This window comes from Cervus elaphus, chromosome 2 (genome assembly GCF_910594005.1).
Source record: "Cervus elaphus chromosome 2, mCerEla1.1, whole genome shotgun sequence".
NCBI classification, from domain to species: domain Eukaryota; kingdom Metazoa; phylum Chordata; class Mammalia; order Artiodactyla; family Cervidae; genus Cervus; species Cervus elaphus.
This window is the reverse complement of record NC_057816.1, coordinates 5,425,166-5,452,316: the sequence shown is the minus strand read 5'-3', so window position 1 is coordinate 5,452,316 and position 27,151 is coordinate 5,425,166. Positions and strand designations below refer to the sequence as shown.

At 61.3% G+C, this 27,151-nt stretch overlaps 2 protein-coding genes across 6 annotated transcripts; both read left to right on the top strand.

The window, feature by feature from the left end:
* Window positions 1–140: 140 nt before the first annotated feature.
* Window positions 141–21,182, top strand: ALDH3B1 (aldehyde dehydrogenase 3 family member B1). Of its 4 annotated transcripts, none has more exons than XM_043924761.1 (10): window positions 141–277; window positions 5,825–5,987; window positions 9,990–10,100; window positions 10,202–10,322; window positions 10,594–10,679; window positions 11,121–11,202; window positions 13,395–13,781; window positions 14,495–14,661; window positions 17,642–17,741; window positions 20,482–21,182. In XM_043924761.1, the coding sequence occupies exons 2-10, from the start codon at window positions 5,826–5,828 to the stop codon at window positions 20,670–20,672; spliced, it is 1,407 nt and encodes a 468-aa protein (XP_043780696.1). In that variant the 5' UTR covers window positions 141–277; window position 5,825; the 3' UTR covers window positions 20,673–21,182. The 4 variants fall into 4 exon arrangements, with proteins under 4 accessions (XP_043780696.1, XP_043780693.1, XP_043780699.1 ...); XM_043924758.1 differs by lacking the exon at window positions 141–277 and adding an exon at window positions 1,307–1,433; XM_043924764.1 differs by lacking the exon at window positions 141–277 and adding an exon at window positions 5,560–5,581.
* Window positions 21,183–22,884: 1,702 nt separating this feature from the next.
* On the top strand, window positions 22,885–26,922 carry NDUFS8 (NADH:ubiquinone oxidoreductase core subunit S8). Of its 2 annotated transcripts, none has more exons than XM_043924743.1 (7): window positions 22,885–22,971; window positions 23,886–23,949; window positions 24,038–24,088; window positions 24,644–24,733; window positions 24,829–25,001; window positions 26,527–26,655; window positions 26,741–26,922. In XM_043924743.1, exons 2-7 carry the CDS (start codon window positions 23,886–23,888, stop codon window positions 26,870–26,872), a joined length of 639 nt encoding a protein of 212 aa, XP_043780678.1. In that variant the 5' UTR covers window positions 22,885–22,971; the 3' UTR covers window positions 26,873–26,922. The 2 variants fall into 2 exon arrangements, with proteins under 2 accessions (XP_043780678.1, XP_043780683.1); XM_043924748.1 differs by lacking the exon at window positions 22,885–22,971 and adding an exon at window positions 23,208–23,400.
* Window positions 26,923–27,151: the final 229 nt, after the last annotated feature.

Genomic DNA, 27,151 nt, shown 5'->3' with positions numbered 1-27,151 from the left:
AGATCAGTGACTGCCCCTCTCTGGGCCTGGTTCCAGGCTGACCGCTGCCAGGCTCAGCTCCAGCCCTGCCCCGCCTGCCGCTGGCTCTGCCTGGCTCAGCTCCAGACAGCAGGGCAGGGCTGTCACATGCCGAGCCACGTGACAGGCAGCGGCTGGGGGCTCCATCCCACGCAGAGGACGGGGGCCCCAGCAGCCCCTTACCCCGTCCCAGTGGCTGAAGCCTCTGGGGGCTACCAGATCCTGCAGGAGGGCCCGGAGACCTCTCCTGCCCTCCCAGGTAGGCAGGGGCCGCGGGGAGGGCGGGGGCCATGAGGAGCATCTCCCGGGGGCCCAGTCGGCCCAGAGGCCCTGGGCCATGATCCCGGGCAAGACCCAGGGCACCAAGGTGGAGGGGCAGCCGCGGGCCCGGGGCGACAGGCCTGGGGTGATGGCAAGGACGATACGCCTGTCCCCAGGCCTGTAACCTAATCACCCACCTGTCTGACACCAGCACCCGCCGGGGGATCTTCCCCCTTTGTGCTGGCTGTGACAGGTGTGCAGGCGTGGGGGCTGGGGTGACGCGGAGGAGCGGGCACACGGGAACCTCCACGGCCGCACTTGTCTCCACGGCGGCTCACCTGGAGGGCAGAGAGCGGCGCTCTTTCCCGGGAGGTAGGAGGGGGCTGCTGGAGACGGACCCGGCCCGGCACAGAACGACAGCCTTCTCGTGTGGGTCCCAGCCCGCCACTGTGCCCTGTGGCGTCAGATCCTCCCCTCCCTGGGCCTCCGTCTCCTCCTTGTAAAATGTCACGTTGCAGGGGTGACAGGCGCCGCGAGTGGGGTGCTGGGGGAGGCAGATAATGCTGATGGACACAGACACGCGGCCGTCAGGACGAAGCCTGCGGCCCGCCTGGGCCCTGAGGTTGTGTTTCCGGACTCCAGCTGTCTTTGGATCTGATCTCTTCACTTTGCAGATGGGAAACTGAGGCTCAGAGGGGCAGGGGTGGGAGGGTTGTGGGGAGCAGGCTTTCCCTGCCGCTCCAGGCCGCCGCCCCCATCCATACCAGAATTCTACTCCCTGGACTCTCCTCCTCCTCCTCCAGCCAGGCCTGGGACCCTTCCCACCTAAGGCCTCAGGATGGAGCCTCAGCTCAGAGCTCCCTTGAGGCCTGCTGTGTGGCGCTGGCCTGGTGCTGGCCCTCTCTGGGCCCTGGCCCTCTCTCTGTGGTCCAGGGAAGGACCTAGAGGCACCCCCCCACCCCCCACCAACTGAAGGAAGTGATAATGAAATCTCAGCCTGCAGCCTCCGGCCAGCCCAGAGTCAAAGTCAGGCACGAGGCCAGGGCGGCCCCGCCCCAGGGGCCGGCCCAGCTCTGGACATTTCATAACTGCAGGGCGGGCAGCTGGGCAGAGCGCGGCCGACCAGGAAGACGGGCAGCTGGGCAGGTCCTCAGGTATGGTGCTCCGTGGCAGCTGGGGATGCAGCTGCCAGTGGTCAGGGTTGGGGGCCTGCCAGCAGGCAGGCATGGAGACTCTGGGCTGCTGTCAAGACTCTGGCTGCTCTGGGTCAGGGCAGGTCTGACCCCTTACGGTCGCATGCAGAAGCTAGCTTTGTCTTCTCAGAGCTGCTCTGCCCTCCTGGGGAGAAAGGAGGAGGAGGAAGGGACTTCCCTTCGCCCCAACCTCAGAGATCAAAGAGAGGAGCCGAGGGTCCCTGAGGCAGCCAGCATCCATACTGAGTCTGAGCTGGGCTGGGGTTACTGAGGGAGCCAGGGGACCCAGCTCTGGACCAGCTGCCTCAGGAAGGAATACACCCCTGTCCCTGGGGTGGAGGGGAGTGGCATCAAGCATCCGTCTGACAGCACATTTCCTGGGCATCGGCCGCGCGTACCCACTGCTGGGGTGGGGTTCACTTTGAGTGGTTCTGAGCTATCACATTCTTGGGAATGGACCCTGCCAACATCCAGGAAGAAAGGTCAGCCAGGCCCCGCCTTCCCTGCCTTGCAGAGAAGCTGTTATCAGATGGACCTGACCAGCATCAGGGAGCCCAGCCGCGGGCACAGCCTCTCCGTGCAGCGGGGCTGGGGTTGGCTCAGCCCACGGCCAAGGGTGGTCCCCAGCTCCCCACGGCCCCCACGGCCCCCACGGAAGGGAGGCGGCTGCTGCCCAGAGTGCAGGAGACCTTGGGAAAATCCAGGTTAAGGCTACACAGGTCCTGGGGTGAGGCCAGACTAGAGACTCTAGGGTATTAGGGCCTGTGGGGCTTTCGAGGCAGGCCGGTGACCTCCACCTGATGGTCGAGGGGCTCCCCAGGCCCTCAGATCACCAAGGTCACCTCTGTCGCTCTTGCCGGCTCCGCTTCCCTGCCCCCACTGGGTCCCAAGTTGATGTCCTTGCCTCCCAGTTGTCCACACTGGGCCAAGGTCTCCTCGGGTTCCCACCCCAGGGTCTTCTCCTCTCGGCCCCCTCGGCACAGATGTCCTTTGCGGTCTTGTCTGAATAACAATCGTCAGGAACCATCCTCACGAGCACTCATGGGGCTCGGCCCGGCCCCAAGCGCTTCCCAGCACCACAGGGTAAACATAGGCATCATGCCCATTTCACAGATGGGAAAAGCGAGCCACAGGGAGGCCAAGCCACCTGCCCAAGACCCGAGCTGATAACCTGGGATTTGGACCCAGGTCCTTGGGCCCCTGACACGGCGTACTGGGAGCATGCTTTTAGAGGGACTGTGGTATAGATGGGGAAACCAAGGCAGAAAGCATGAGAGGGTGGACAGGGGTGGGGGCTGGGAGGTAGCTCATCGGCAGGACCAGGCAGGGTCCAGGGGCGGGGCCCGGGCAGCAGAGGATTCCCGATACTGCTTTGGAGGCAGCAGACCTGCGTGTCCACCCCGCCTGCCAGTGTCCTCGAGGCCACGGGCCCGGGGCCTCAGCTTCCTTCAGGGATGCCATCCGAACACCATGCTGTACCCACGTCTGGTGCCCCCGCCGCTGACACAGTACCTGCAGCGTCAGCACCTGGTCATTATTATTCTTACTAGCGCATCCCCAGGCCCCAGGCCCCGGGGCCCCCTGGGAAACCAGCCGTCCCTTGTCACATCAAATGACTTAACAGCTCCCAGGGAGGTGGGCTCAGGGCCCCCAGACCCCCCGGTGCATGAACCCATGCACTGGTGTGTCCACAGCAGCTGCTCGGCTCCCTTGTGAGGTCACAGGCCCAGGGTTCCCTCAGGCCCCAGGCCCCACAGGTAACTTTGGCTCACCTGCTCACGTGGGTTGAGTCAAGCTCCCCGCTCCCCAGCAGGCACCCCTGGGGGGTGGGGGGGACTCGGTCCTGACCAAATTGCAGGGGGCACTATTGTGTGAGTTGATCTCAGTGTCGCTGGAATGTTCCAACCAGACCTCCACCCCCGCAGAGCTCCCCGCCCCTCACTGCACCGGGAGATGCTCCCTTCAAGTGAGATGCCTCACATTTTTGTGGGTTCTGCGGAGACGCTTAGGAAAGGAACCCTGCAGAGGAGGGAGGGGGCAGGTGTGGTTCGTCCTCAGCAACCGTCAGCAAGAATCTGAAGGTGAGAGGGGGTGGGGGCAAGGGAAGAGGGATAAATAAATATTTGCCGAGCACTTGGTAACAATAACCACAGCTGACCATTAACTATGTGGGCAACGGCCACTGCTTCCCAAGGTGATACGTCATTTAATTCTCCGGATGGTAGCAAGTGTTATTGGTGATGGTGGTTTAGTCGCTCAGTTGTGTCCAGCTCTTTGTGACTCCAGGGACTGTAGCCCGCCAGGCTCCTCTGTCCGTGGCATTTCCCAGGCAAGAATACTGGAGTGGGTTGCCGTTTCCTTCTCTAGAGCAAGTGCTATCGGCATCCCTATTTTACAGACACGGAAACTGAGGCAGAGAGAAGACGAGTGACTTGTCCAAGGTCACACAGCCAGAAGAGGCCGGGTCAGGGTTTGAGCTCACGAGGCGGCCCTGGGGGTCATCAAGGCTCTGGGCTCCTGGGCCTCTGGCCAGTACGCCTTCTTCCCAGGAGGAGGGTGGGAGCGGAGGGTGAGCCTGGGTCTGAGAGCGGCCCTGACAATGTGCCCGCTCTGGGGCACTGTCACCCTCTCTGGGGGCCATGGAGCCCGCCCTGTGCCCAGACAACTGCCCGCTTTCTCCTGATCGCAGCAGGAGGCCTGTGGGCTCAGTCTGGCCTCTGTCACACGTATGGGGACAGCGCAGGGCTCCCATCAGGCTCTGGCACAGAGTCCATCATGCCAGGCCATCCTGTCGGCTGGAGCAGCTTGGCCCAGGTGGTCATGGAGCCCTGCAGAAAACTTAGGGCTGTGGCCGCAGCGGCCACTTAACCGTAGCTGACCGCCCCGGGGGCACTGATGCCACGCCCTGGGCCCCGAACTGGCCGGCAGGGTCTCACCCTTGATAAAAAAAACCCTGTCAGCTGGTAGGTGGAAGGGAGACCCTAACAGATGGGGAGCACGAAGACCCAAATGACAGGCCAAGAAGGCAGAGTGGGGCCCTGCCTCCCAGTCTAGTGGGAGAGGAGAGGGATGGGGGGTGGGGACAGAGAAGCGGACAGAAAGAAACCAGGTATTTACCACAAAGTACGACACAGGGTGGGCTTCCCTGGGCTCAGAGGGTGAAGAATCTGCCCGCAATGCAGGAGACCTGGGTTTAATCCCAGGGTCAGGAAGATCCCCTGGAGAAGGAAATGGCAACCCACTCCAGTGTTCTTGCCTGCAGCAGTCCATGGACAGAGGAGTCTGGCGGGCTACAGTCCATGGGAATCACAGAGTCAAACACGACTGAGCAACTCACACACACGCAGTGTGGTAGGGAGCACGGTCGCGGGACCCCTGTGAGAATGTATAAGAGAGTAATCTTGGTGGGCTGCCTGAAGGAGGCATCAGCCTAGCAGAGACCCGAGGGAAGGGAGTCAGAAGGGAAGAAGGAAAGGGCCCCCATGGGTCTTTGGCACCAGGCCGAGGACCAAGTGCGTCAGAGCACTCCTCTCATGAGCTTCAGGTAAACAGGCGGGGGCCCGGGGGAATGCCAGGGCCCTTACCCAGTTTGCTGGCCCAGGCTGATGCCAGCACGCGGGCCGGGCTGCCCCTCACTGCTCGCCACCCCCGACTCCCTGTTCCTCCTGCACCGTGGCCGCGGAGTGGGGGTGGGCTGTGGCACCTGGGGGAGGCGAGCTCTTCCTTCCCCATTTTGCTGCGGAGCTGGGCCATGGCTGGGGGGAGAGGTCCTGTCACCCGGCCTCTGAGCCACCGCCCACCAGCCCGGCCTCTCTGGGCAGGGCCCCCCGCCTAGGGACCAAGGATGGCAGCGCATTCTGAGTCAGGAATGTCCCAACGAGGTGGCTGCAGGGGCCGTTGGTGGCCACACTACCCCCGGTTGCTCCACCCAGGCCTGCTGGGCTCAGGGCTGCCGTCTCTGGGAGGGGTGTGGAGCGGTGGGTGGGGAGCCGTGGTTTAAGGCTCTTCTCTGTGCGGCAGGAAGACACATGGTCCCCTGGCCGCCTGCTCGCCCTTAGGGGCGGTGGAGTAGCTGTCCAGCCCAGGCCCAGGCCCGTGACTGCCCTAAGGTCCAGGGCCCTCCTGCCCACTGGCCGAGGGGCGTGATCTGTAGTTCTGTCAGTGGCTGTCTAAGTGTGTCCTGTGTGCGCATGTGTGTGGTGTGTGTGCATGTAGGTGGGGCAGCCCGGGTCCCTGGGATTATGTGTGAGTCCCCGAGGGGGTGTCCGTGGGCCCATGTGGGTGCGAGCAGGGGCCGTGGAGGGGTCCGTGGAGGTGGGAGCACTCCGACCCACGCTGCCCCCACCCTGCAGGATGGACCCCTTCGCGGACACCCTGCAGCGGCTGCGGGAGGCCTTCAGCTCGGGGCGCACACGGCCAGCAGAGTTCCGGGCCGCCCAGCTGAACGGCCTGAGTCGCTTCCTGCGAGAGAACAAGCAGCTTCTCCTGGAGGCGCTGGCTCAGGATCTGCACAAGGTGGGTGGGGGGCGGGGTGGGGGGAGGAGGGCAGGGCTGGGGGGTGGAGGGCAGGGGGGGGAGGGGAGCAGGGGTGGGGGGGCAGGGGTGGGGGGAGGAGGGCAGGGGTGGGGGAGGGGGGTTGCGGGGAGAGGGGCAGGGGTGGGGGTTGGGCAGCGAAGGTGGGGACAGCTGCATCCTCCACAAAGGGGAACTAAAAGCTATCACGCCCACCTCCTTTCCTGTATCAGAACCCATTCTTCTGCATTCATCTAGTCGTTCATGCCTACCTCCTCTCCACTGCTATTTGGGGCTTCCCAGGTGGCGCTAGTGGAAAAGAACCCACCTGCCAATGCAGGAGACATAAGAGACACAGGTTTGATCCCTGGGTCGGGAAGACCCCCTGGAGGAGGGTACGGCAACCCACTCCAGTGTATTCTTGCCTGAAGCATTCCATAGACAGAGGAGTCTGGTGGGCTACAGTTCATGGGGTTGCAAAGAGTCGGACCACGACTTAGCACGCATGCGCACGAACGGCTTTTGGGATTTTAGTCCCCCGACAGGGAATTGAACCCGCACCTCGGCAGTGAAAGCTCCGAGTCCTAACCACTGGCCCGCCAGGGAATTCCCCCACTCCACCACTATTTATTGAACACTTACTATGTGCCAGGTCCTGTTCTAGGCTCTGGGGACACAACAAATAACACCAAGTCCCTGTGTCCAGGGAGCTGGCCTCCCGGGGAGAGACACAATTAGACAGTAAATAAATACAAAGCATGTTGGGTGGTGATAAATACCATGGAGAGACACTCCCAGTGAGAAGGGGGTGACAGCGGGCCAGGGTCAGGGTGCTGTTTCGTATGTGGGAGTCAAGGGAGGTTTCCTGGAGACGGTGATGTGTGAAGGGGGAGGGGGAAGTGTCCCAGGGACAAGGGGGAAATGGCAGAGGGCCCGGCACATGCACAGGCCCTGAGGCCCGGTGCTTGGTGCGTTTGTGCTGGAGGAGCGGCAAGGAGGCTGGCGTGGCTGGAGGGGAGGCCTAGAGGCGGAGACACATGAGGGATGAGGTCCAGTGAGGAGGGTCGCACCCCTAAGGCCACGTGTGTTGGGGGGACTCTGGCTTCACCAGGTACTGTGGGCATCATGGCCTCTGTCCAAACCTTGGAGGCCTGGGGCTCAGTTCCTCCTGTTTCCAGCAGTAGCCATGACAGGACCCCAAGAAATATCCTTCCTTGTAGTCAGCCTCCCACCCTCTCAGCCAGTAGGGCCCACCCATGTGGCTGCCGCTGCCCCAAGACAGCTGTCCCCGGGTTTCTTCTCTGGACAAAAGATCCCTGTGCTCGCCACAAAGCCACAGTGTCCAGACTCGCCCCGGCGCCCTCCTGCCCCTCACCACCAATAACCCGCCAAGGCTGTGACTCTTTGCCAACTGTAAAGGTGCTATTCCGATACTTCACACCAGGACAGGCCCAAGATGCATGTTGGCTGCTGGGCAGCTGCTGTGGTCACCACTTGTCCCCAGGGGCTGCAGCAGTCCCACACTGGCTCATGCTGAGCACCAAGCTTTCCTTCAACCCTCCTGAGTCCATAAGCAGAGCCCTCCAGGGAGCCCTGGGGTCATCCCTTACCGCCCTCGGGCCATCTTTGCCATTCTGCTGGGCCTGCTGGCTCCACCCAGTTCGTGGGAGAGATGCCAGCCCTGGCAGACCTGGGGGTGGCTTTTCAGCCTCCTTGGGACCCACCTGATTTGCAGACACCCAGCCGGGTGTCCACCCTGGCTCCAGAGCAGGCCTGGACTCGGAGACTATGGGGTTTCGTGGCATCTGAGGTCATGGATCAAGGCACCCCTATTCCATGGGACAGTAAAAGCTGGTCACAAGGACTTGTCCTCAGGACGTGGCCTCCTGGTGATGCCTAGCCACTTTCTCAGTGTCCTCAACCTTCGGTTTATCACCATGCTCCAGGACTATAGCCGGGCTCCCTCATCAGCTGTTTCTGGAATCATCTGTTGTCCCATTTATGAAACCAGGGTGCCAGAGCATCCTCTCCTTGGCTCTCTGACATCCAAGGGGCCTGGCTCTGCCTCCCTGTGTGGAGTGTCCTCACTGGACCTGGTCCACGACAGAGGGGACTCCCATCCCCTAACCTGGCTTATTGGGCTCCCTGGGGGCTGGTACCCCCACGGAGCCTCTGCCCGCACACCTGCGGGCCTGGCCTGTCCGCCTCTGTGACACCTGACCTGACGGTCTATCTGGTCCCTCTTCTCCCTACAGCTCAGTTTTCACCTCCCGCCTCCAACCCTCAAGGCTTTAGGAGCCAGGGCCCCATAAAGGGAGCAGCAGCCCAGGAAATCCAATCTGTCCCTCCCTCTGGTCTCAGCCAGCCCTGTTCCCACCCTCCCAGCAGGCAGTATCTGCCCTGTCTGCCCTGCACGAATGCTCCCACTTAACCTCCAACAGCCCTTCCAGGTACAGGGGGTCATACCCCCCTTCCGGGTACAGGTGGTCACACCCAGTCACCCTCAGAGGTGACTGAGAGAGGGCATGTTCTTGCCTGAGGGCACACAGCCCCTGCTGAAAACAGCCTACTCTTCCATGGCATTCAATGGGGTCCAGATCATCCCTTGAAAACAGTGAAAGTGTTAGTCGCTCAGTCGTGTCCATCTATTTGCGACCTCATGGACTGTAGCCCACCAGGTTCCTCTGTTCATGGGATTCTCCAGGCAAGAGTACTAGAGTGGGTTGCCATGCCCTCCTCTAGGGGATCTTCCCAACCTAGGGATCGAACTCGGTTCTCCTGCATTGCAGGCAGATTCTTTTCCATCTGAGTCACCAGAGAAGCCCCTTAAACAGGCCCAAACCTCACGCAGGTCACAGGAGATCTCGCTGCCCAGCGAGGGTGGCCTGTAAGCACAGACACAGTAGAAGGCATGCCTGAAGCAGGCTCAGCTCCCAGAGGAGCCGGTGGCCAGGGCTTCCTCCTCCAGGGTCCCCACACCCTTCCCGCTCAAGGCTCAGCTCTGGCACCCTGGGCGCATCGCCCTCACCTCTGGCAGGAAGGTGCTCTCCCTATAACAGCGGAGTCTCAGGCATGAGGACAGCTTGGCTCTGGTGCCCCGGGCGATGGGCCTCCAGTTGCCTGTGGCCCACGCGCTGGGTCCCTCCTCCCTCGCGGGGGTGGGGCAGGCATGCCAGCCAGCAGAGATCAGGACAATGTCCCTATTGATTTTTGCCTCTTTTTGACTCCTGCCCTCGAAATCTGCCCTTGGCCCCTGGGCTGTGGGAACTGATGGCAATTATCCAGAGACACCTGTCCCCAGTGTCTGCTGCAGACTGGCATCCACAAAAGCAGGCCACAGGGGCCACAAGGACAGTCCTGCTCAAACTTGAGTTAGATCCTGTCCCTGCTCTGCTCAGCAGTCCTCACCCCAGTGGCTGGGCCTCATCACCACACCCACTCTCCTGCTTGCTAACCAGGAAGAGAGCAAAGCCTGCACCGCCTCAGGGCCTTTGCACATGCCATACCCTCAGCTTGGAATATCCTGCCTCCAGGTATCCACGGGCTACCTCCCTTTCTTTCTTCACTGCTCAAATGTCACGCCATCCCAGAGGCTGGTACTGACCATCTCGTGTAAAATAGTGCAAAGAGACACACACACATGCACAGGCACTCACACACACACCCTGAAACCCTGTTCCATCCTTCTATTGCACTTGTCACGTCTTAATGGAGTAGTCAGTATTCTCATCATCACGTGGACTGTGCCCCCCACCACAACGTCAGCTCCAGGGGGCAGGTCTTCTGTCTGCTTCATCACCGCTACGTTCCCAGCACAGGAATGGGACCCATACATTGTAAGCATTCAGTGAATGTGGAGAGAATAAATGAATGAATGAATGAGTCAATAAGACAGGCTTTGCCCTCCCCAGGGCTCCAGCCCTCTCCAGGGCTCCAGCCACATGTGGATCCTGGGTCCCCGATCCTAGCCCTGACCCTGCCCCTTCCCCCTCACCCGCCCTGCAGTCAGCCTTCGAGGCAGAGGTGTCTGAAATCAGCATCAGCCAGAACGAGATTAACTTGGCCCTTAGGAACCTGAGGGCCTGGATGAAGGATGAGAAAGTGTCCAAGAACCTGGTGAGTGACGCTGGGATCAGGAGGCCTCTCTGGGTGGAGGGTAGCTGAGAGGCTGAGACCCCAGCCCCTCACTGTTCTCCACCACGCTGGCCCTGGCCCAGGCCACTCAGCTGGACTCAGCCTTCATCCGGAAGGAGCCCTTCGGCCTGGTGCTGATCCTCTCCCCCTGGAACTACCCCTTGAACCTGAGCCTGGGGCCCCTGGTGGGCGCCCTCGCAGCAGGTGAGAGGGACCCACGGCCTTCCCGCCCCCTGCCCTTCCCCTCCCAGCCTCGTGGCATCACAGCCGCCCCCAGAGCCAGGGCAGAGTTGGGGGGGGCTGGCACCAGGTGGCTACGATGGCCTGGTTTCCGTGTGTGTGGCCTTGGGGCTGGCACCGCACCTCTCCTAGCCCAGCTGTATTCTTCACCTGGAGGGGGAGCGAGGTGGGCTCCTGACCTGCAGGTGTGTGAGGACCCAGTGGAGATGGGCCCTCTCCCCGCCCCGCCCCACAGGCAACTGCGTGGTCCTGAAACCCTCGGAGATCAGCAAGAGCACTGAGAAGGTCCTGGCCGAGGTGCTGCCCGGATACCTGGACCAGGTGAGCCGGGCCCGGTGCGGACCGGCAGCCACACTGGGGCCGAGCAGGGCCAGGCCAGCCCCCTGGGCCCGGGGCAGGACCTGAGTTCCGACCTCCTCTGGGTTGTGTGGCCTTGCCCAGGTCACCGGCTTCTCTGTTCCCCTCTGCGTGAAACAGAGGGGTGGGGCCTGTCCCCAGGGGCTCCCTGCCTGTCTCTGGTCACCCTGGCCTCAGTCCCCAACCTAACTCTGCCAAGCCCCAACCTCACACGTGGTGGGCTGGTACTGCCCGTGCCCAGTGTCCCTGGGGGGGCTCCCAGCTCCCCACCCAGCCCACCTGGAGCCTTGGCATCGCTGGGTCAGGCCAGGTAAGGGGGGAGCAGCCGCAGGCAGGCAGGCAGCCCCCTGGGCTCTCAGGCTGGGACCCCAGAGGGAGCCTCCGTTTGTCCATCCCCCCTTGCAGAGCTGCTTTGCCGTGGTGCTGGGCGGGCCCCAGGAGACCGGGAGGCTGCTGGAGCACAAGTTCGACTACATCTTCTTCACGGGTGAGGGGCCGGCTGCGGGGGGCCAGCTGCGGGGACCGGCTGCGGGGGGCGCACGGGATGGGAGGGGCGAGAGGCCTGAGCCCAGCTCCACCCTCGGGGCCTTGTCCCCAGCTGCTGGAGAGAGGCTCAGGGGACAGAGGTAGACAGCCAGCCAGGGAGGACACGGGGGTGAGCGCTGGGGGCTGTGCTTGGCTCCGGGACAAGCAGGCTAGAGAGCGGCCCTGCACCCCTGGGACCCTTGGGGAGCTGGGCCCTGTCCCAGGGAACAGGCCTCTCCATCAATCACAGTCTTATGTCACAGCATCTGCCCTTGCTGAGTGAGCTCTGCTGTGCCAGACACTCCCTCACCACCCCACGGCCCTTCTGGAAGGCTGGATGGATGAGGGTCCGGAGACTTGGGTGACAAAGCGATGCAGTGCCCACCTCACTAGCCAGGGTTAGGCTGGATTTTGCCCCTAGAGGTCACCTGCCCTCACCCTGGCATGTGCCCATGGGGCCCAGACACCACCTAGCTTCAGGTGACCAGGGCAGAATTCCCAGAAGAGAAGAAAGGGTGGAGGAGGCAGACAGCCGTGTGAGCGGGCCAGGCCCTGGAGGAGGGAGGCCAGACCTGCCTCCCCCACGGCACACCTCATCCCTGTCCGGGGATGCTGTCTCGGCCTCTCTCCTCCCCAGACCCTGCCGCGAACCCAGGACAAGGCCTGCCAGCTGCCACCGTAACAGACAGTGAAGGAGACGGGGAGAGCACAGAGGCAGGGTCCTCAGCTGTTCCTCCAGATTCCCAGGGGGCGGGAATACCAGGAGGAGGCAGCCGGTGGCGGGGGAGCCTACCATCCACCCTCCACTCACCTTCCACCGCCACAGCTCAAAACTCAGTGGGCTTTGGGCCCTGGTCCCTCTGGACTGAAGTTGCAGAGGCAAGGCAGGCAGACCCCAGAGGCCAATGTCCAGGTCAGGCCCCGGAGGCAGTCTGTGCAGAGGCTGACTGACCATCAGATGGTACTCTGCCACATCGCCTGACTTGTCCAGGCCTCAGTTTCCTTATCAGTGGGACAGGGGCCATCCCCAAGTCTCAGGCCTGTCTTAAGGATAGTGGATGAATGAAAGCCTTTGTCACAGCACATGGCCTGGGCAGCATCCACTCACTTGCTCACCTGCTCACTCAGTGAACGTTTTCTAGAGCACAGACCGGGCCTGGCACGGCCAGGCCTTGGGATGAAGCAGGGCTAGGAAGACAAGGTCTCCAGCGTTGTCATGGAGTCCATTCCAAGTTGATCAGGGCAGAGGTGGGAAGGCACGTGGCGGGGGTTGGTCAGGATGGCCTCATAGTCAAGGAGGTGTTTGACAAAGACAGGAGGCTCTGAGGGAGGAGCTGTGGTCAGGGGAGGGCACCTGGGGGGTGAGGGGGGCCTGGATAGAGGGGACCAACGACAGGGAAGCAGGAGGAAGTGAGACCAGAGAGGTGACTGGGCTTCGGGCTCCCTCGGGCCGTGGTGGCTGGGGAGAAAGACCAGGGTCATCAGGACACATATGGCAGCATGGCACCCTGGGTCAGGCATGGGCAGGAGGGTCTCAAGGCCTGCGGGGCATCGGAAGTGGTTGGGATGGCTGAGCGGAGGAGGGACTGTGAGACCAGGGTGACCAGCACAGAGGAGAGGCAGCGTCCAGGGGGAGATGCCAGGGCTGCCGCGTCAGGTCAGAGGGACGGGAGACCCGATGTGGGCCAGCTGGACTGGGATGCTGACCTTGGGCCACAGGGGTCATTTTCAGAGGCCAGTGGAGAGAAGGGAGGGTGCAGAGGGGCGGGTTAGAAAGAGTCCCTGCAGGTCCCAACCTGGGATCAGGAGCCGGGAGACACTGTAGGGGGTGAGGGGGTGGGGCGGTGGTGTTCCTGGAAGTCTAAGCTGGCAAGTCAGGTTAGGGAGCCAGCCGGCTTGCTATCAGGGGCAGAGCTCCTGGGGACCTTCCACTGTGTGGGGCTGGTCAGGGTGGGGGTAGGAGGAAGATGATGGGAGGAAGGTCCAGGTGTAGCAGCAACTGACAAGGAAAGGCCAGATGAGACCCCATTCAAAGGCCTCTCCAGGAAGGCACAGGGCAGGGAGTGAACCCCCTTGAGGGTGCCCAGCCCTGGGCTGGGACCACCCTGCCTGGTCAAGTGATGGAGAGCCACTTTGGTTTCCTTCCTTGCCCAGGGAACCCTCAAGTTGGCAAGATCGTCATGGCTGCCGCCGCCAAGCACCTGACACCTGTCACGCTGGAGCTGGGAGGCAAGAACCCCTGCTACGTGGACGACAACTGCGACCCCCAGACCGTGGCCAACAGGGTGGCCTTCTTCCGCTGTTTCAACGCGGGCCAGACCTGCGTGGCCCCCGACTATGTCCTGTGCAGCCCCGAGATGCAGGCGCGGCTGGTGCCCGCCCTGCAGAGCGCCATCACCCGTTTCTATGGAGACGACCCCCAGAGCTCCCCGAACCTGGGCCGCATCATCAGCGAGAAGCATTTCCAGCGGCTCCGGGGCCTGCTGAGCTGCGGTCGCGTGGCCATCGGTGGCCAGAGTGATGAAAGCGATCTCTACATCGGTGAGCCCCGCCCTCCCTGCCACTGTGCCCCACCCCAACCCCCACCCCAGCGAAGGCCCCTCCACGCTGGGGGCCACAGCTGGGCCCCGAGTCTGGGCTCTGAGGCTCCCCCGACCCCACCTCTACAGCCCAGCTGGGTGCCATGGCTTCGTGACACTGGTGTTCCCTGTTGCCGGGGTCTGAGCCCGCGACCCCACGACTCCACTCTGGCCCAAGTTCTCCAAGCTCAGACCCTAGAGTTCTAGGCTCAGGTCCCCAACTTCAGCCCCACGATCTGCTGCTCCATGGGCCACACGACCCCAGGTGCTACGTGCCCACGATTCCAGTTCTCCTCTTCCACTGCCCGTCCTGAATATCCGCTCTGCTGTGAACAAAGAACCCTGGTCTCCTGGGCCAAACGGCTTGGAGGGTCTAACAGGCTGGGACTTGCGGCCTCAGACTCTGGGGTCTAAGATCGGGTCACCCTCTGACTGTGAGACCAAGGCTGAATGGTTCTCTGGGCCCCACAGACCCTGTCAGGTTGGGGAGCCCCTCGTGGTCACTTCCCGGGGGCTGCGGGGATTGTACCATCCCTGGGACATCCGGGTCCCTGGGCCCTGACATTCCCGAGGGTCTGCCCCCCAGAGGCCCCGCCCACCAGAGGCCCCGCCCTCCAGAGGCCCCGCCTATCAGAGGCCCCGCCCCTGGGGTGAGCAGACCCCTGTCCCGGGCAGCCCCCACGGTGCTGGTGGACGTGCAGGAGACCGAGCCGGTGATGCAGGAGGAGATCTTCGGGCCCATCCTGCCCATCGTGAACGTGAGGAGCCTGGGCCAGGCCATCGACTTCATCAACCGTCGGGAGAAGCCCCTGGCCCTGTACGTCTTCTCCAAGAGCAGCCAGGTAGGGCTGGATGCAGGCGGGGGCAGGTGGCAGCAGTGGAGAGTGGAGTGGGGTCAGCAGAGGGCGATGGCTCCATGACCAGAGTGGACCAATGGGCCTGGCAGGAGGGCAGGGGCTCCTGGGCCCTCGGGGGCACTGACAGGTGGCACGCTTGGCTCTGTCTCTCTCCTTTCTCCTGGGGGCAGCAGGGCCTCCCCCCTGCCTTTCAATCTAGGCCACGTTCTCCTGGGCTTTTAGTGGGCAGCTCCCCAGGGCCTCCTCTAGGGCCCAGGGTGCCCTCTAGGTCAGCGCTGGCCTCTCTTATTCTGCATCATCTCTGCCTGGTGGCCGCACTGTCCCCTTCAGTGCTTGGCTCATGGAAGGCACACACAACATGGGATGGAATGACTGAGGGGGGATGAATGACCAGAACACGCAGACCCAAGAGTGAGCCCTGGTGCCCTGCCCCTCCCTGGGGTCCCCTGCCCCTCCCTAGGAGGGGAGGCTCACCTGTGTGTGGCCAGCGATCTACAGCTCAGGACACACGTCCCTCACCCCCAGCACTCCTGAGATCCCTCATAGGCTGGGCAATGCTTCCCCCTGCCCCCTGCCTCATCCTGGTGTGCTGTGTAGCATGCAGTATCTTAGTTCCCAACCAGGGCTTGAACCCATGGCCCCTGCAGTGGAAGTGCAGACCCTCCAGGGGATTCCCCTGGACAACGCGCTTTTACTTTTTATTTTATTTATTTAGGCTGTGTCAGGTCTTAGCTGTGGCATGCGAACTCTTAGTTGCAGCAGGCATGTGGGATCTAGTTCTCCGATCAGGGATGGAACACAGACCTCCTGCACTGGGAGCATGGAGTCTTACCCACTGGACCACCAGGAAAGTCCTAGCAAGGCTTTTTCAAAATAAACTTTTAATTTTGGAATAATTTTAGATTTACAGAAAAGTTGCAGAGAGTCCAGGGAAGGCCCATATACTCCAGTTTCTCCCCTTACATTGGTCAAAACCAAGAAACAGACATTGGCACATTGCTGTCAACCACACTCCAGACTGTAGACAGATTTTGCCAGTTTTTCTTTCCGCCCCAGGATCCAGGCCAGGGTCCCGAGCTGCATTTAGTTGCCATGGCTCCTCTGGTCCCCTTGTGGTCATCTCTCAGCTTACGCAGTGCTGGCCTTCTGTCCTGCAGAATGTCCCCCATATCCGTGGCCAGCTGTTTCTCTCATGAAAGAAACCCCCAGGGCCAAGGGCCCATCTCTGCTCATCCTCAGGGGACTATGAGATCCATGCATCACTGGTGAGGTTAACCTTCATCCCTGGCCAAGGTTGGGTCTGGCACAGGCCTCCACCAAAGACTATTTTTCCCTTTCCTTATTCTCTTCTGTGAGAGCAAGTCACTAAGTCTAGCCTACCTTCAATGGAAGGGGGTGAGAGTAAGCTCTACCTGCTGGAGGGGGAGCATCTAATATCCTACCTGGAATCTTGGCCTGGTTCTTTATATCAATGCCTTTTTTCTTTTTGGCCATGCCACGTGGCATGTGCAATCTTAGTTCTCCAACCAGGAACTGAACCTGTGCTTCCTGCAGTGGAAGCACGGAGTCTTAACCACTGGCCCACCAGGGAAGCCTGGTTCTTTATATCAGCGTGGACTCCAGTGCATCTGCTTTATTTTCTGGGTTACAACTCAATACCACCTGATTTGTTTCATTGTTTAACCTGTCCCCAATACCACCTCATTTTCATTCAACCTGTCCAGCCTCTGGGCACTGGGAGCTGCTCTGTCCCAGACACCTGCCCATCCTTTGGTTTTCCCACCACTTCCTTTCTTTATGGGTCTACAAGCTGCCTGGCCCTAGAATCAGCTGTTCCTCCAAGGAGCCCTTGTTTATCTGTGTAATGTTAACTTTAGAAAATGCAACCCAGGGACTTCCCTGGTTGTCCAGTTAAGGCTCTGTGAAACCTGCTCCCAATGCAGGGGGCACAGGCTCACTCCCTGGTGGGGGAACTGATTCCACATGCTGCACAGAGCAGTCAAAAAAGGAAGTGCTACCCAGGTGCTTGGAAGCGGGGAGGGGGGTCATCTGGCCAATCAGCTTTCAAGCTTTTCTGACCGCCCGGCGCTGTTCCAGGGCACGCGGTGACACAAACCCTCATCCCACCCCGCGTGCCCTGCCCTGGGTCCTCACTGAGCACTGATGGTCCCAACTCCGCCTTCTGCTGTCCTTACTGCGGGTCTCAACGGGATTTTCTGACCCTGAGGATGGGGGTCCACTCTGCGGGCAGGCCCTGATCTAGCTGTGACCTGAGGGTCACACGTTGTAATTAACTACAGCCAAGATTTTGTGCAACAACTCTTTAGTGTCTGCTCATCCTGGTGATGGACAGGGAAGCCTGGTGCGCTGCAGTCCACGGGGTCGCAGAGTCGGGCACGACTGAGCGACTGGACTGCATCTTTCTTTAGTGTCCACAGACTGAAAAGGAAGGGCCTTCATTAAGTCAAGCAGGGGTTAAGTTCATGTTTTCAAAGTACAAATCTCAGTGTCCAACCTGTGGTGCAGACCGCAAGGCCTCCCACAGCTTCCCTGCCCCTCAGCCTCCCCACTTGGCCTTCACCCTGGGTGGGGTGGGTCCCTCCTACTCACCTCTGCCCTCCTGGACACCCAGCAGGCACCTCACATCCCTCCCAGGGCATCTCCCTGATCGCCCGCCCTTCCACGTCCCCAGGAGGAGGCGGGGTTTCCTGCCTCCTCTGCCAGCCTGAGTCTGTGTCTGTGGCCGCCTGCGTGGACCACACTCAAGGGAGGCTCAAGACACATGTCTCCAGTGGGGACGTGGGGGTGGGAGGCTACTCTTCAGCTCACACAGCAGCCTCAGACCCTGCCATGGGCCCCGGGGCACTGAGGGGGCCAGATAGAGCCTTGGGAACCGAGGAGGGTCAGGTAAGTGTCCTGGGGCCCCGGCAGCTCCCTCACCAGCCTCACCGCTGCTTCCCCCCAGGTGGTGAAGCGGGTCCTGGCCCAGACCAGCAGCGGGGGCTTCTGTGGAAACGACGGCTTCATGCACTTGACCTTGGCCAGCCTGCCTTTCGGAGGAGTGGGTAGGTGCTGTCTCTCACCTTGCCCTGCTCCCCTCCACAGAGCCTGGAGTGGAACCTTCCACGCCGGTCCTGGCACTTCCATCCGCAGGCGGACCCACAGACACACAACTTAGGTTGTTTTCAACATCACTGTGATTTCTGTCCGCGGTGCCTGCTGCGGCTTTTCTCCCTGAGTGGCCTGGCAGCACGTGCAGGGCGGCCCGGCTGTGCTCTCTACTCCACGTGCGGCTACACGCGGCTCTTTCAAGCCCTCCCGCGCCCCCTCGGGTCCATGATGGAGATGGGGGGCTGCTGTCAGCTCCCCCCTGCACCAGGCCCTAGCAACCCCCAAGCTGGCTGCAAGGTCCTGGCCTCTGAGGCTGGCCCCAGCAAGCCCAATGGCTGTGTGAGGTGGGGCCACCACGGCCCATCTCCGAGCGACCTCGTCCTCAGGGGACGAGAGGGCCCACACTGGGCACCAGGGTAAATGACCGGCAGGGTCTGGCGGGCTGCCCTGGTAGTCCCAGGCCCTCCCAGGGCTGGGCACGGGGCCGACCCCCTTCTGGAAGTCCCGCCCCCAGCCCACCTGGCTCCCCACCTCCAGTCCCAGTCCCTCCTCCTCAGGGAAGTGAGCGGGCCTGTCGGTGGGTGAACCTGGTTCTGTTACTCCCCTGACGAAGCCCCCCATAGTTCCCAGCCCCTGACGGAGCCACAGGACCCCAACTTGGCTTCTGGAGGCTGGCCCTGCCTGGCCTGGCCGTGGGGTCCTGCTCCCGCCTCCTCTCCCATTTCCCTAGCTGCTGCCTCAGCCACACGGAGCTTGACCTGGGTCCCAGCACAGCCAGGTCACCCACCTCCAATGCTCTCCCGAGTTGTCCCTCAGTCTGGGGCCTTCCTGCCCCCACATGCCCACTTTATCTGGTCAATGCCATATCCCTCAGGCCTCACCCACTCCAGGAAGCCCTCTCAGATTGCCCCTGCTTCCATGAGGCTGCATCCCCTGGACTTCCTACTACCTGGCCCTTGACTGCCTCCTTACCTAGACACTGTGGACTCAACATAGCACTCACGTATCTACGGGGCTGAACACTTGTCCCCACGACTCTAGAAGGTGGTGACACTGTCACCCCACGTCACAGAGGGAGACCAGGCGAAGTCACTTGCCAGTTCAAAGCTGGGATTCAAACCTAGGGAGTCACCCCAGAATCCACTGTGGGGTTGCTTTCCTTACTTTCCATCTTCACACACACACACACACACACACACACACACACACACACACACACGACTTCCCTATAGCTCAAATGGTTAAGAATCTGCAGGAGACCATCTTGACACACACACACACACACACACACACACACACACACACAACTTCCCTATAGCTCAAATGGTTAAGAATCTGCAGGAGACCATCTTCACACACACACACACACACACACACGACTTCCCTATAGCTCAAATGGTTAAGAATCTGCAGGAGACCATCTACACACACACACACACACACACACACACACACACACACACACACACGACTTCCCTATAGTTCAAATGGTTAAGAATCTGCAGGAGACCATCTTGACACACACACACACAAACACACACACACACAAACACACACACACACACACACACACACGACTTCCCTATAGCTCAAATGGTTAAGAATCTGCAGGAGACCATCTTGACACACACACACACACACACACACACACACACACGACTTCCCTATGGCTCAAATGGTTAAGAATCTGCAGGAGACCATCTACACACACACACACACACACACACACACACGACTTCCCTATAGCTCAAATGGTTAAGAATCTGCAGGAGACCATCTACACACACACACACACACACACACGACTTCCCTATAGCTCAAATGGTTAAGAATCTGCAGGAGACCATCTACACACACACACACACACACACACGACTTCCCTATAGCTCAAATGGTTAAGAATCTGCAGGAGACCATCTACACACACACACACACACACACACACACACACACACACACACACACACACACACACACACACACACACACACACACACACACACACACACACACACACACACACACACACACACACACACACACACACACACGACTTCCCTATAGCTCAAATGGTTAAGAATCTGCCTGCGATGCAGGAGACCAGGGTTCAATCCCTGGGCTGGGAAGATCCTCTGGGGGAAGGGAATGGCAATCCACTCCAGTACTCTTGCCTGGAGAATTCCAGGAACAGAGAAGCCTGGCGGACTATGGTTCATGGGGTTGCAAAGAGTTGGACACGACTAAGCAACACACACACACACACACGTTTTCAGACTCTTTTCCATTATAGGTTATTACAGGATGTTGGAAGAAAAAAAAAGATGTTGAATGTAGTTCCCTGTGCTATACAGTAGGTCCCTGTTGTCTATTTTCTATAGTGTGCACTCTTAATCTCAAATTCCCAATCCCTCCCTCCCCCCACCCCTGGAATCCAGTCACCCACCATCCACCCATCTTGCCCCAGACCTGGCGTCCTCAACATTTATTTGACTGGGTGCTGGTGCCAGGGTGGGGCTAAGCCCTTTACCCACAGCATCTCATGATTAGCCCACTTTACAGGTGGGGAAACCAAGGCTCAGGGGATGAAGCAGCCCACCCAGGTCATACCCTGTGACCAGCAGAGCCCAGGTGCGTCTGACACCCCTCGGCTGGCCACTGGGGGGCCTGACTGTCATGCCCCCTGCCCCTCTGCAGGCAGCAGCGGGATGGGCAACTACCACGGCAAGTTCTCCTTCGACACCTTCTCCCACCACCGCGCCTGCCTGCTGCGCCCCCCGGGGCTGGAGAAGATCTACGCCATCCGCTACCCGCCCCACACTCCGCGCAACTTGAGGGTGCTGCTGATGGCTATGGAGACCCGCAGTTGCAGCTGCACCCTGCTCTGAGCCCACCCCAGGCACGGGGGCACCGAGCGTCCCTCCCAGCCCACGTCCATGAGTCCTCTGCTGCCGTGGCCACCTGAGGCTGGAGGAGACACGACCTGGGATCCACGACACAGGGGGAAAGGACCTGCCAAGGCCACAGTCCAGACCAGTGCTTGCCCTCCTCCCGCCTGGGGCTTCTCTTTTCAGGCCCTCAGCTGCCCCCCACCCAGGACGGGCCAAGGTGTGGGAGCGTGGGAAACTGTGTAGCCTGCTTTCTAGCTCCCAGGCTGGCCACCTATGTCCCGGGAGAGTCGGGCAGCTGTGGGCACTTCTCGGGACCCCTCTTTCTGTGGAGGGGTGCAGAAGGGGCCCTGGCATCTGGTCCATGCCCTGCTGTGGACCTGCCGTGATCTGGGTCTTCCCTGCCCTCTCTGAGCCTGTCCCCCTATCTCGTGTACAGAGGAGGTGACGAACATCATCTCCTGAGATCATTGTGAGGATTAAATTTTGGAACATAATTGCGGACTCCAAGCTCCAGCGTCCTGTCTCCTCATTCGGGTGGGGGGTACACTGCCTCCCTCATCTCTCTCCCCACCTCTCCCTCCAGGAAAGATTGATGAGATGCCCGCAGTAGATCCCCCTTCCCTTCAGCTCGGGCCTCAGAGGTGCTCTGAACACGCTCCTGTCCCCCAAGTGGCTGGCCCTGGGCACCCTCCCCTCTCCATGTCCCACCCTGGGCTCATCCTTTTCCCTGAACTGTTCATCCTCCTGAACCTCGATGCTATGGAGCGGTCCCCACCCATTCAGCTGTCAAACTCCCAGGCCTCCTGCTGGACACTCCCTTCTACCTCCCGAGTCCCATCTTTGAGCAATTCCTGATGATTTGATGACACCACAGATCTCCCCAATTCACACTCTAAAGGCTGTGCCCAGGGCCATCCATCACCTACCCTCTTCCCGCAGGCCCAGTACTTCTCCTCAGTGCACCCACGGACCTTCCCAAAGCCCACTGGACCATGCCAGGCCTCAGCCTGAACCCCTTCACTGGCTCCCTCTGGCCCACAAGTCTGGACGGGAAACTTCCCTTGGGAGGCTCTGCCACAGCCCTGTGTACGCCCCGCACCACCATCCTGTCCTCTTCTGATGCCCTTGATGTGTCCTCCTCCAGGGTCCTCCGCACATGCCCTGGGCGCGCCGTCTGGCCCTACTTGTTCTGCCCAACTCCTCCGTGCTCTCCGCTTGGATGTCAGCTCTTCCAGGAAGACCTCCTTGTCCACATTCCACTCCCCGCCCACCCCCCCCACCCCCCCAAGACACAGAAGGCCTTCAAGGGTCTTAGTGTCCGCAGCCTCCCAGTTCCCTCTGCCACACAAGTCACCGGGAGGAAACACGGGTTTGTTTGGTGGCTGTTTGGGTTACGGGGCTCCCGAGTGGTGTACATCCAGGAGCGGCTGAGGCGGCCGCACCGCGCAGCTCTCAAGGATTGGACCAAGTTCCTGCACAAGCCCGGGTCTCAGTTTTCCCATTCGTAAATCGTTCCTCCACACAGGGTTGCGGTGAGGATTAAGTGAAGCTGCCCGGGTGGAGGTTTGGCATAGAGCAAGCACAGCTATGATGATAAAGCGTCTGCATGCAGTGCAGGAGACCCAGGTTCGATCGCTGGGTCGGAAAGATCCCCTGGAGAAGGGAATGGCAACCCACTCCAGTATTCTTGCCTGGAGGATCCTAACTGGAGGATTCCTGACTGGAGGGCTCCAAAGTGAAAGCGAAAGTCCCTCAGTCGTGTCCGACTCTTTGTGACCCCATGGACTGTATATGGAATTCTCCAGGCCAGAATAATAGAGTGGGTAGCCTTTTCCTTCTCCAGGAGATCTTCCCAACCCAGGTCTCCAGCATTGCAGGCAGATTCTTTACTAGATGAGCTACAAGGGAAGCCCAAAAGCCTACCAAAGCCCAGCTATGGTGCAGAATCACCGTTATCGCCGGTACCCCGCCGGGGCGCAGCGCGTCTCCCTTCACCCGGAGGGCCCGGTCGGATGGGAGCTGCACCCTGAAACCACGCCTCGGATGTCCCGCCTCTAAGGGTTCGGGAGTCCCGGCTCCTTCGCCCTTCCAGCGCCTGCTCTTCCCTAGCCAATCGGGAGAAGATTTTTTTTTATCCCGCCTCCTTCGGCTGCACCGCCAGCCAATCAGACCACGCCATGGAGAGACAGCGCGGAAATGGCGAAGCCAGCCGGCCCAATGGCAGCGTCTCGGGAGGCAGGCTCCGCCTCTCGGCGGACGGGCCGCGCTGCACCGGACGGAGCGGCCGCGCTTCAAGGTGGGTGATGCGGTCTCAGCCCTTAAGGCCGCGTCTAGGCAGCGCGGCGTCGGGGGGCGGGGGTGCGGCCCCCGTGGGCCCTGCCGGCTCCGCGCCCAGGTTTCACCTCGGCCTGCTCAGCACCCGCGGCCGCCGTGTCCTTGGGCGTGCAGCCGGGGGCGGGGGTGACCGAGACGCCGGCGGCCTCCAGGGCGCATGCGCCGCCGACTCCGTGGGGTCAGAGGTCAGGAGGAAAGTTAAGGAAGGAGCCGGTTTGGGCACCTGACCCTGAAGTCAGCGGTCGAAAGAAATGGGCCCGCCAGAGGTCGCAGGTCCCGGGAAGGGCACTTTGCGGCTCTGGCTAAGTGCCAGGCTCTGGGCTAAACCCGTGGCCTCTTCGAGCCCCCCTCCATCCCCCTGACCCCCTTATCACAGAGGAGAAGACCCAAGGTCATTCGGCAGGCAGGGAGGCAGTTCCAGAAGGACCTTGATGCGGGGGGCAGGGGAGAGGAATTTGATCTTGAGGGTTATTTAAGCCTTTAAGGGGTCCCAGCAGGGGAAGGCTGGGGGATGTGAAGGGTGGGGTTTGGCCTGGTTCACATCAGGAACCCTCCCTTCAGGATGCGACTTTGGGCAAGTCACTTAACATGACAGCGTCTCATCCGTGACCCCTAGCACTGTGCCTGGCACGGCGAGCTCTCAATAAGTGCAGGTGGCGGTTGGCAGTGTTACCTGGGTCAGGTTGGAGGTTGAGAGGGGCAGCTGCTGGGAACAGGGAGGCCATCTGTGCCTCTGGCAGGAACGAGGGTGAGCAGGGGCCGAGACGCCACAGTGGCACTGGGGTCAAGGGTCAGGGCACCAGCCGTGCTGGAGTTTCATATGGGCACACCTGTCTGGGACCCACCTGTGCCTGCCTCTCTTTTCACACCCCACAGATGCGCTGCCTGACCATGCCCACGCTGCTTCGGGCCCTGGCCCAGGCCCAGGCCGCACGTGCAGGTAGGACCAAGGGCACCTTTCCTGGGGGTGGGTGCCCAGCCTCCCGGCATGAGGTCACATCTGCACGGCGTAACCCTTCTCCTTGCAGGGCGTGCCAGTGGCCGGGGCCTCCACAGCAGTGCAGTGGCAGCCACCTACAGTGAGTCCCGGGGTGCCTCGAGCCTCAGGCTGGGTGATCATGGTCCTGCCGGGGGCAGGGGAGAAGGCCTGGGTTCTCGTCCTGGCTTTGCTGGGGGCTCCCCCTCTCGGAGCCTCAGTTTCCCCTCTGTAAAATGAAGCGGGTGATCAAGATGATTCATGGGGGTGGGGTCTGTTATTGCAGGGTGTGGGGGGGTGGTCGTGGTCCTTCCCTGTGGCTATACATGTGATCTCAGACCTCCCTGCGTGGGACAAGGAGGGGACTGCCAGGTGTGAGCCCTGGGAGCCTGTACCTCCTCCTCAGGACCCGAGCACCTAAGCCCCACCTGCGTCCCCTCCGGGCCTGAACACAGGCGGAGGGGGAAGCAGGCCAAGACTGCCCCTGGCCGGAGGCCAGCCTCAAGGGTTGCTGAGGCAAGGGGCGTTTGGTGAATGAACAAGCCCCCCAGGGACCCAGCTCTTACGTCTAGGAGGCCAGGCCTCATCTGAGCTGGAGTCCTTGAAGAGGGCCTGTGCGCGGTCCCTGCCATGGCCTCTCTGTCCGCCTCCCCTGCAGAGTATGTGAACCTGCGGGAGCCCGCGATGGACATGAAGTCGGTGACCGACCGGGCAGCACAGACCCTGCTGTGGACCGAGCTCGTCCGAGGTGGGCCCGGGGGACGGGAGGCTCGAGGCGGGCTCAGGGTGGGTAGAGATGTGGGAGGGAGGAGGGCCCCCCCACCATGCCCGTGCTGCCCTCAGGCCTGGGCATGACCCTGAGCTACCTGTTCCGCGAGCCGGCCACCATCAACTACCCGTTTGAGAAGGGCCCACTGAGCCCGCGCTTCCGCGGGGAGCACGCACTACGCCGATACCCGTCCGGTGAGGAGCGCTGCATCGCCTGCAAGCTCTGTGAGGCTGTCTGCCCTGCCCAGGTATGCCCCGACCCCAGCTGACCACCACCCTGACCCCGGCTGCTGGGAGGGGGCGGCCACAGTCTGCTGCAGAGAGAGAGAGACGTGGGCAGCCCTGGGTCCCAGTTCTCAACCCCCTGCTGGGTGTGTCCCCAGGGAAGTCCCCTCCCGCTCTGAGCCACTTACCCCGGGATAGGAACCATGAGGCCTTTTTGCCGGAGCCGACTCAGAGGTGGTGAGTCAACGGAGGGAAGCTTCCAGTCCTGAGCAGACCACAGGACACACTTGGGGCCTGCCCTTGGGGGTCTGGTCGTGAGTGTGAGAGCCAGGCCGGAGCATCCACTTTGACATGGTGCAGCAGCAGTGTCAGGAGCCCTGCCTACATGTGCGCCCTTCACAGGGCCAGACCCGGGGCCACTCGGGCCACAGCCGGGCCGCCCGCTGCCCCTGGCTGCAGCTCCTTTGAGCCCCTGGCATTTGGTTCTGTCGGAGGGTCCCGCATGGACTGCCAAGAGTCACAGCCTGTGGGTGCAGAAACAGACAAAGTGGGGAGCGCTCAGGTGGTGGATGTGCCCGGCAGTACGCAGCAGGCACAGGGTCCTCACTGCCAACACAGCGTCCCCCTCCCAGCGGTTGCTCCGGCCACGTCTCTGTGACTCAGGACGGCTCCCGCCCGAGTCCTGGCTTGTCTCCTGCATCACTCCCAGGTTCTGCAGCCGTGAGCTGTGGCCTTGCGGCCCCCAGTCTCTGGAGCACGTAGGAGCACCCCCAGAGATAACAGTGGCATCCGGGCAGTGAGTGCCGACCACAGACCAGCACTGTGCCAAGCTCACGACCTCTCTCTGCAGCAGCTCTAGGTGGTCAGGGTTATTATCCCCATTTTTATAGAGGAGGAAACTGAGGCACAAAGAGAGAGGCTACTAGGCAAAGGTCCCTCTGTGAGCAGTGGGCCTTACGCTCCTGGGGACGTCTCAGGGCCATGGCCACATCCCTTTGAAGGTCCTCGCCTCTGCGGAAGCCCTGGGCCACCCCTTCCTTCGGCGGTGCCAGGCTGCACCTGGGAACTGGGAGTTAAGGACCCGTGTTTGAGTCTGGGCTCTGCCCCTCATTTACTCCTTGGCTTTGGGAAGGCCCTCCACCTTTCTGAGCTTCAGTTTTCTTATCTATTAAGTGGAGATAACTAGGTGTAGTTGGGAGGGTTGTTCAACATGCAGCCAGCAGAAAGTGGGCATTATTTACAGGGTGAAACCCCCTGGGGCTGCAGGTGCTATGGTGTGCCAGGCAGGCAACAGCCCTCTCCTCGTGGGACTCGCGTCCTCGGGCAGGAGGTGCTGGCTGATAGCAAATGAGAGTGTTGGCTCGGGCAAGCATGCAGAGGCCGGCCTCATGGCCGTGCCACGTGGCCTCTTAGGAGGGGAGTCAGGAAAGGCCCACGAGGGCTGAGAGTGGACAACAGAGGGGCCTTTCTGTAGGCCCATGGAGGGCTGAATCCTGTGCCAGGGGCCAGTGTGGCTAGCAGCTGACAGTCCCCTGTGCCACCGCCCAGGCCATCACCATCGAGGCTGAGCCGCGGGTTGATGGCAGCCGCCGGACCACGCGCTACGACATCGACATGACCAAGTGCATCTACTGCGGCTTCTGCCAGGAGGCCTGCCCCGTGGACGCCATCGTGGAGGTGAGCGGGGCCCCGAAGTTGGGGAGGAGGGGGCAGGAGCTCCTGGGAGGGGCCTGACTCACCTGCTCCTGCTCCCCGCCCACAGGGCCCCAACTTCGAGTTTTCCACGGAGACGCACGAGGAGCTTCTATACAACAAGGAGAAGCTGCTCAACAACGGGGACAAGTGGGAGGCCGAGATCGCCGCCAACATCCAGGCCGACTACCTTTACCGATGACCGGCTGGCCGAGGCCCCTCCTGCCCAATAAAAAGCTCTGACCTCCCCCACTGCCTCTGTCATGCGTCTGCTGTCTGGGCCGGGACCGTCCGCAGTCTGTGGCTTCTTCCGTTGGATCAGATCCTTGGACCAAGTTGCCTTCCTGTGGGACCTGCCAGGCCCTCCCTGTGGCTGGGCCCCAGCCCACAGCAGCCTGCGGTCCACACGTCTTCCTGGGCATATTCCACAAAGGCTTAGCTGAAGGTCGGCTCAGGGCACTGTTTGCATAATCCTGTGTGT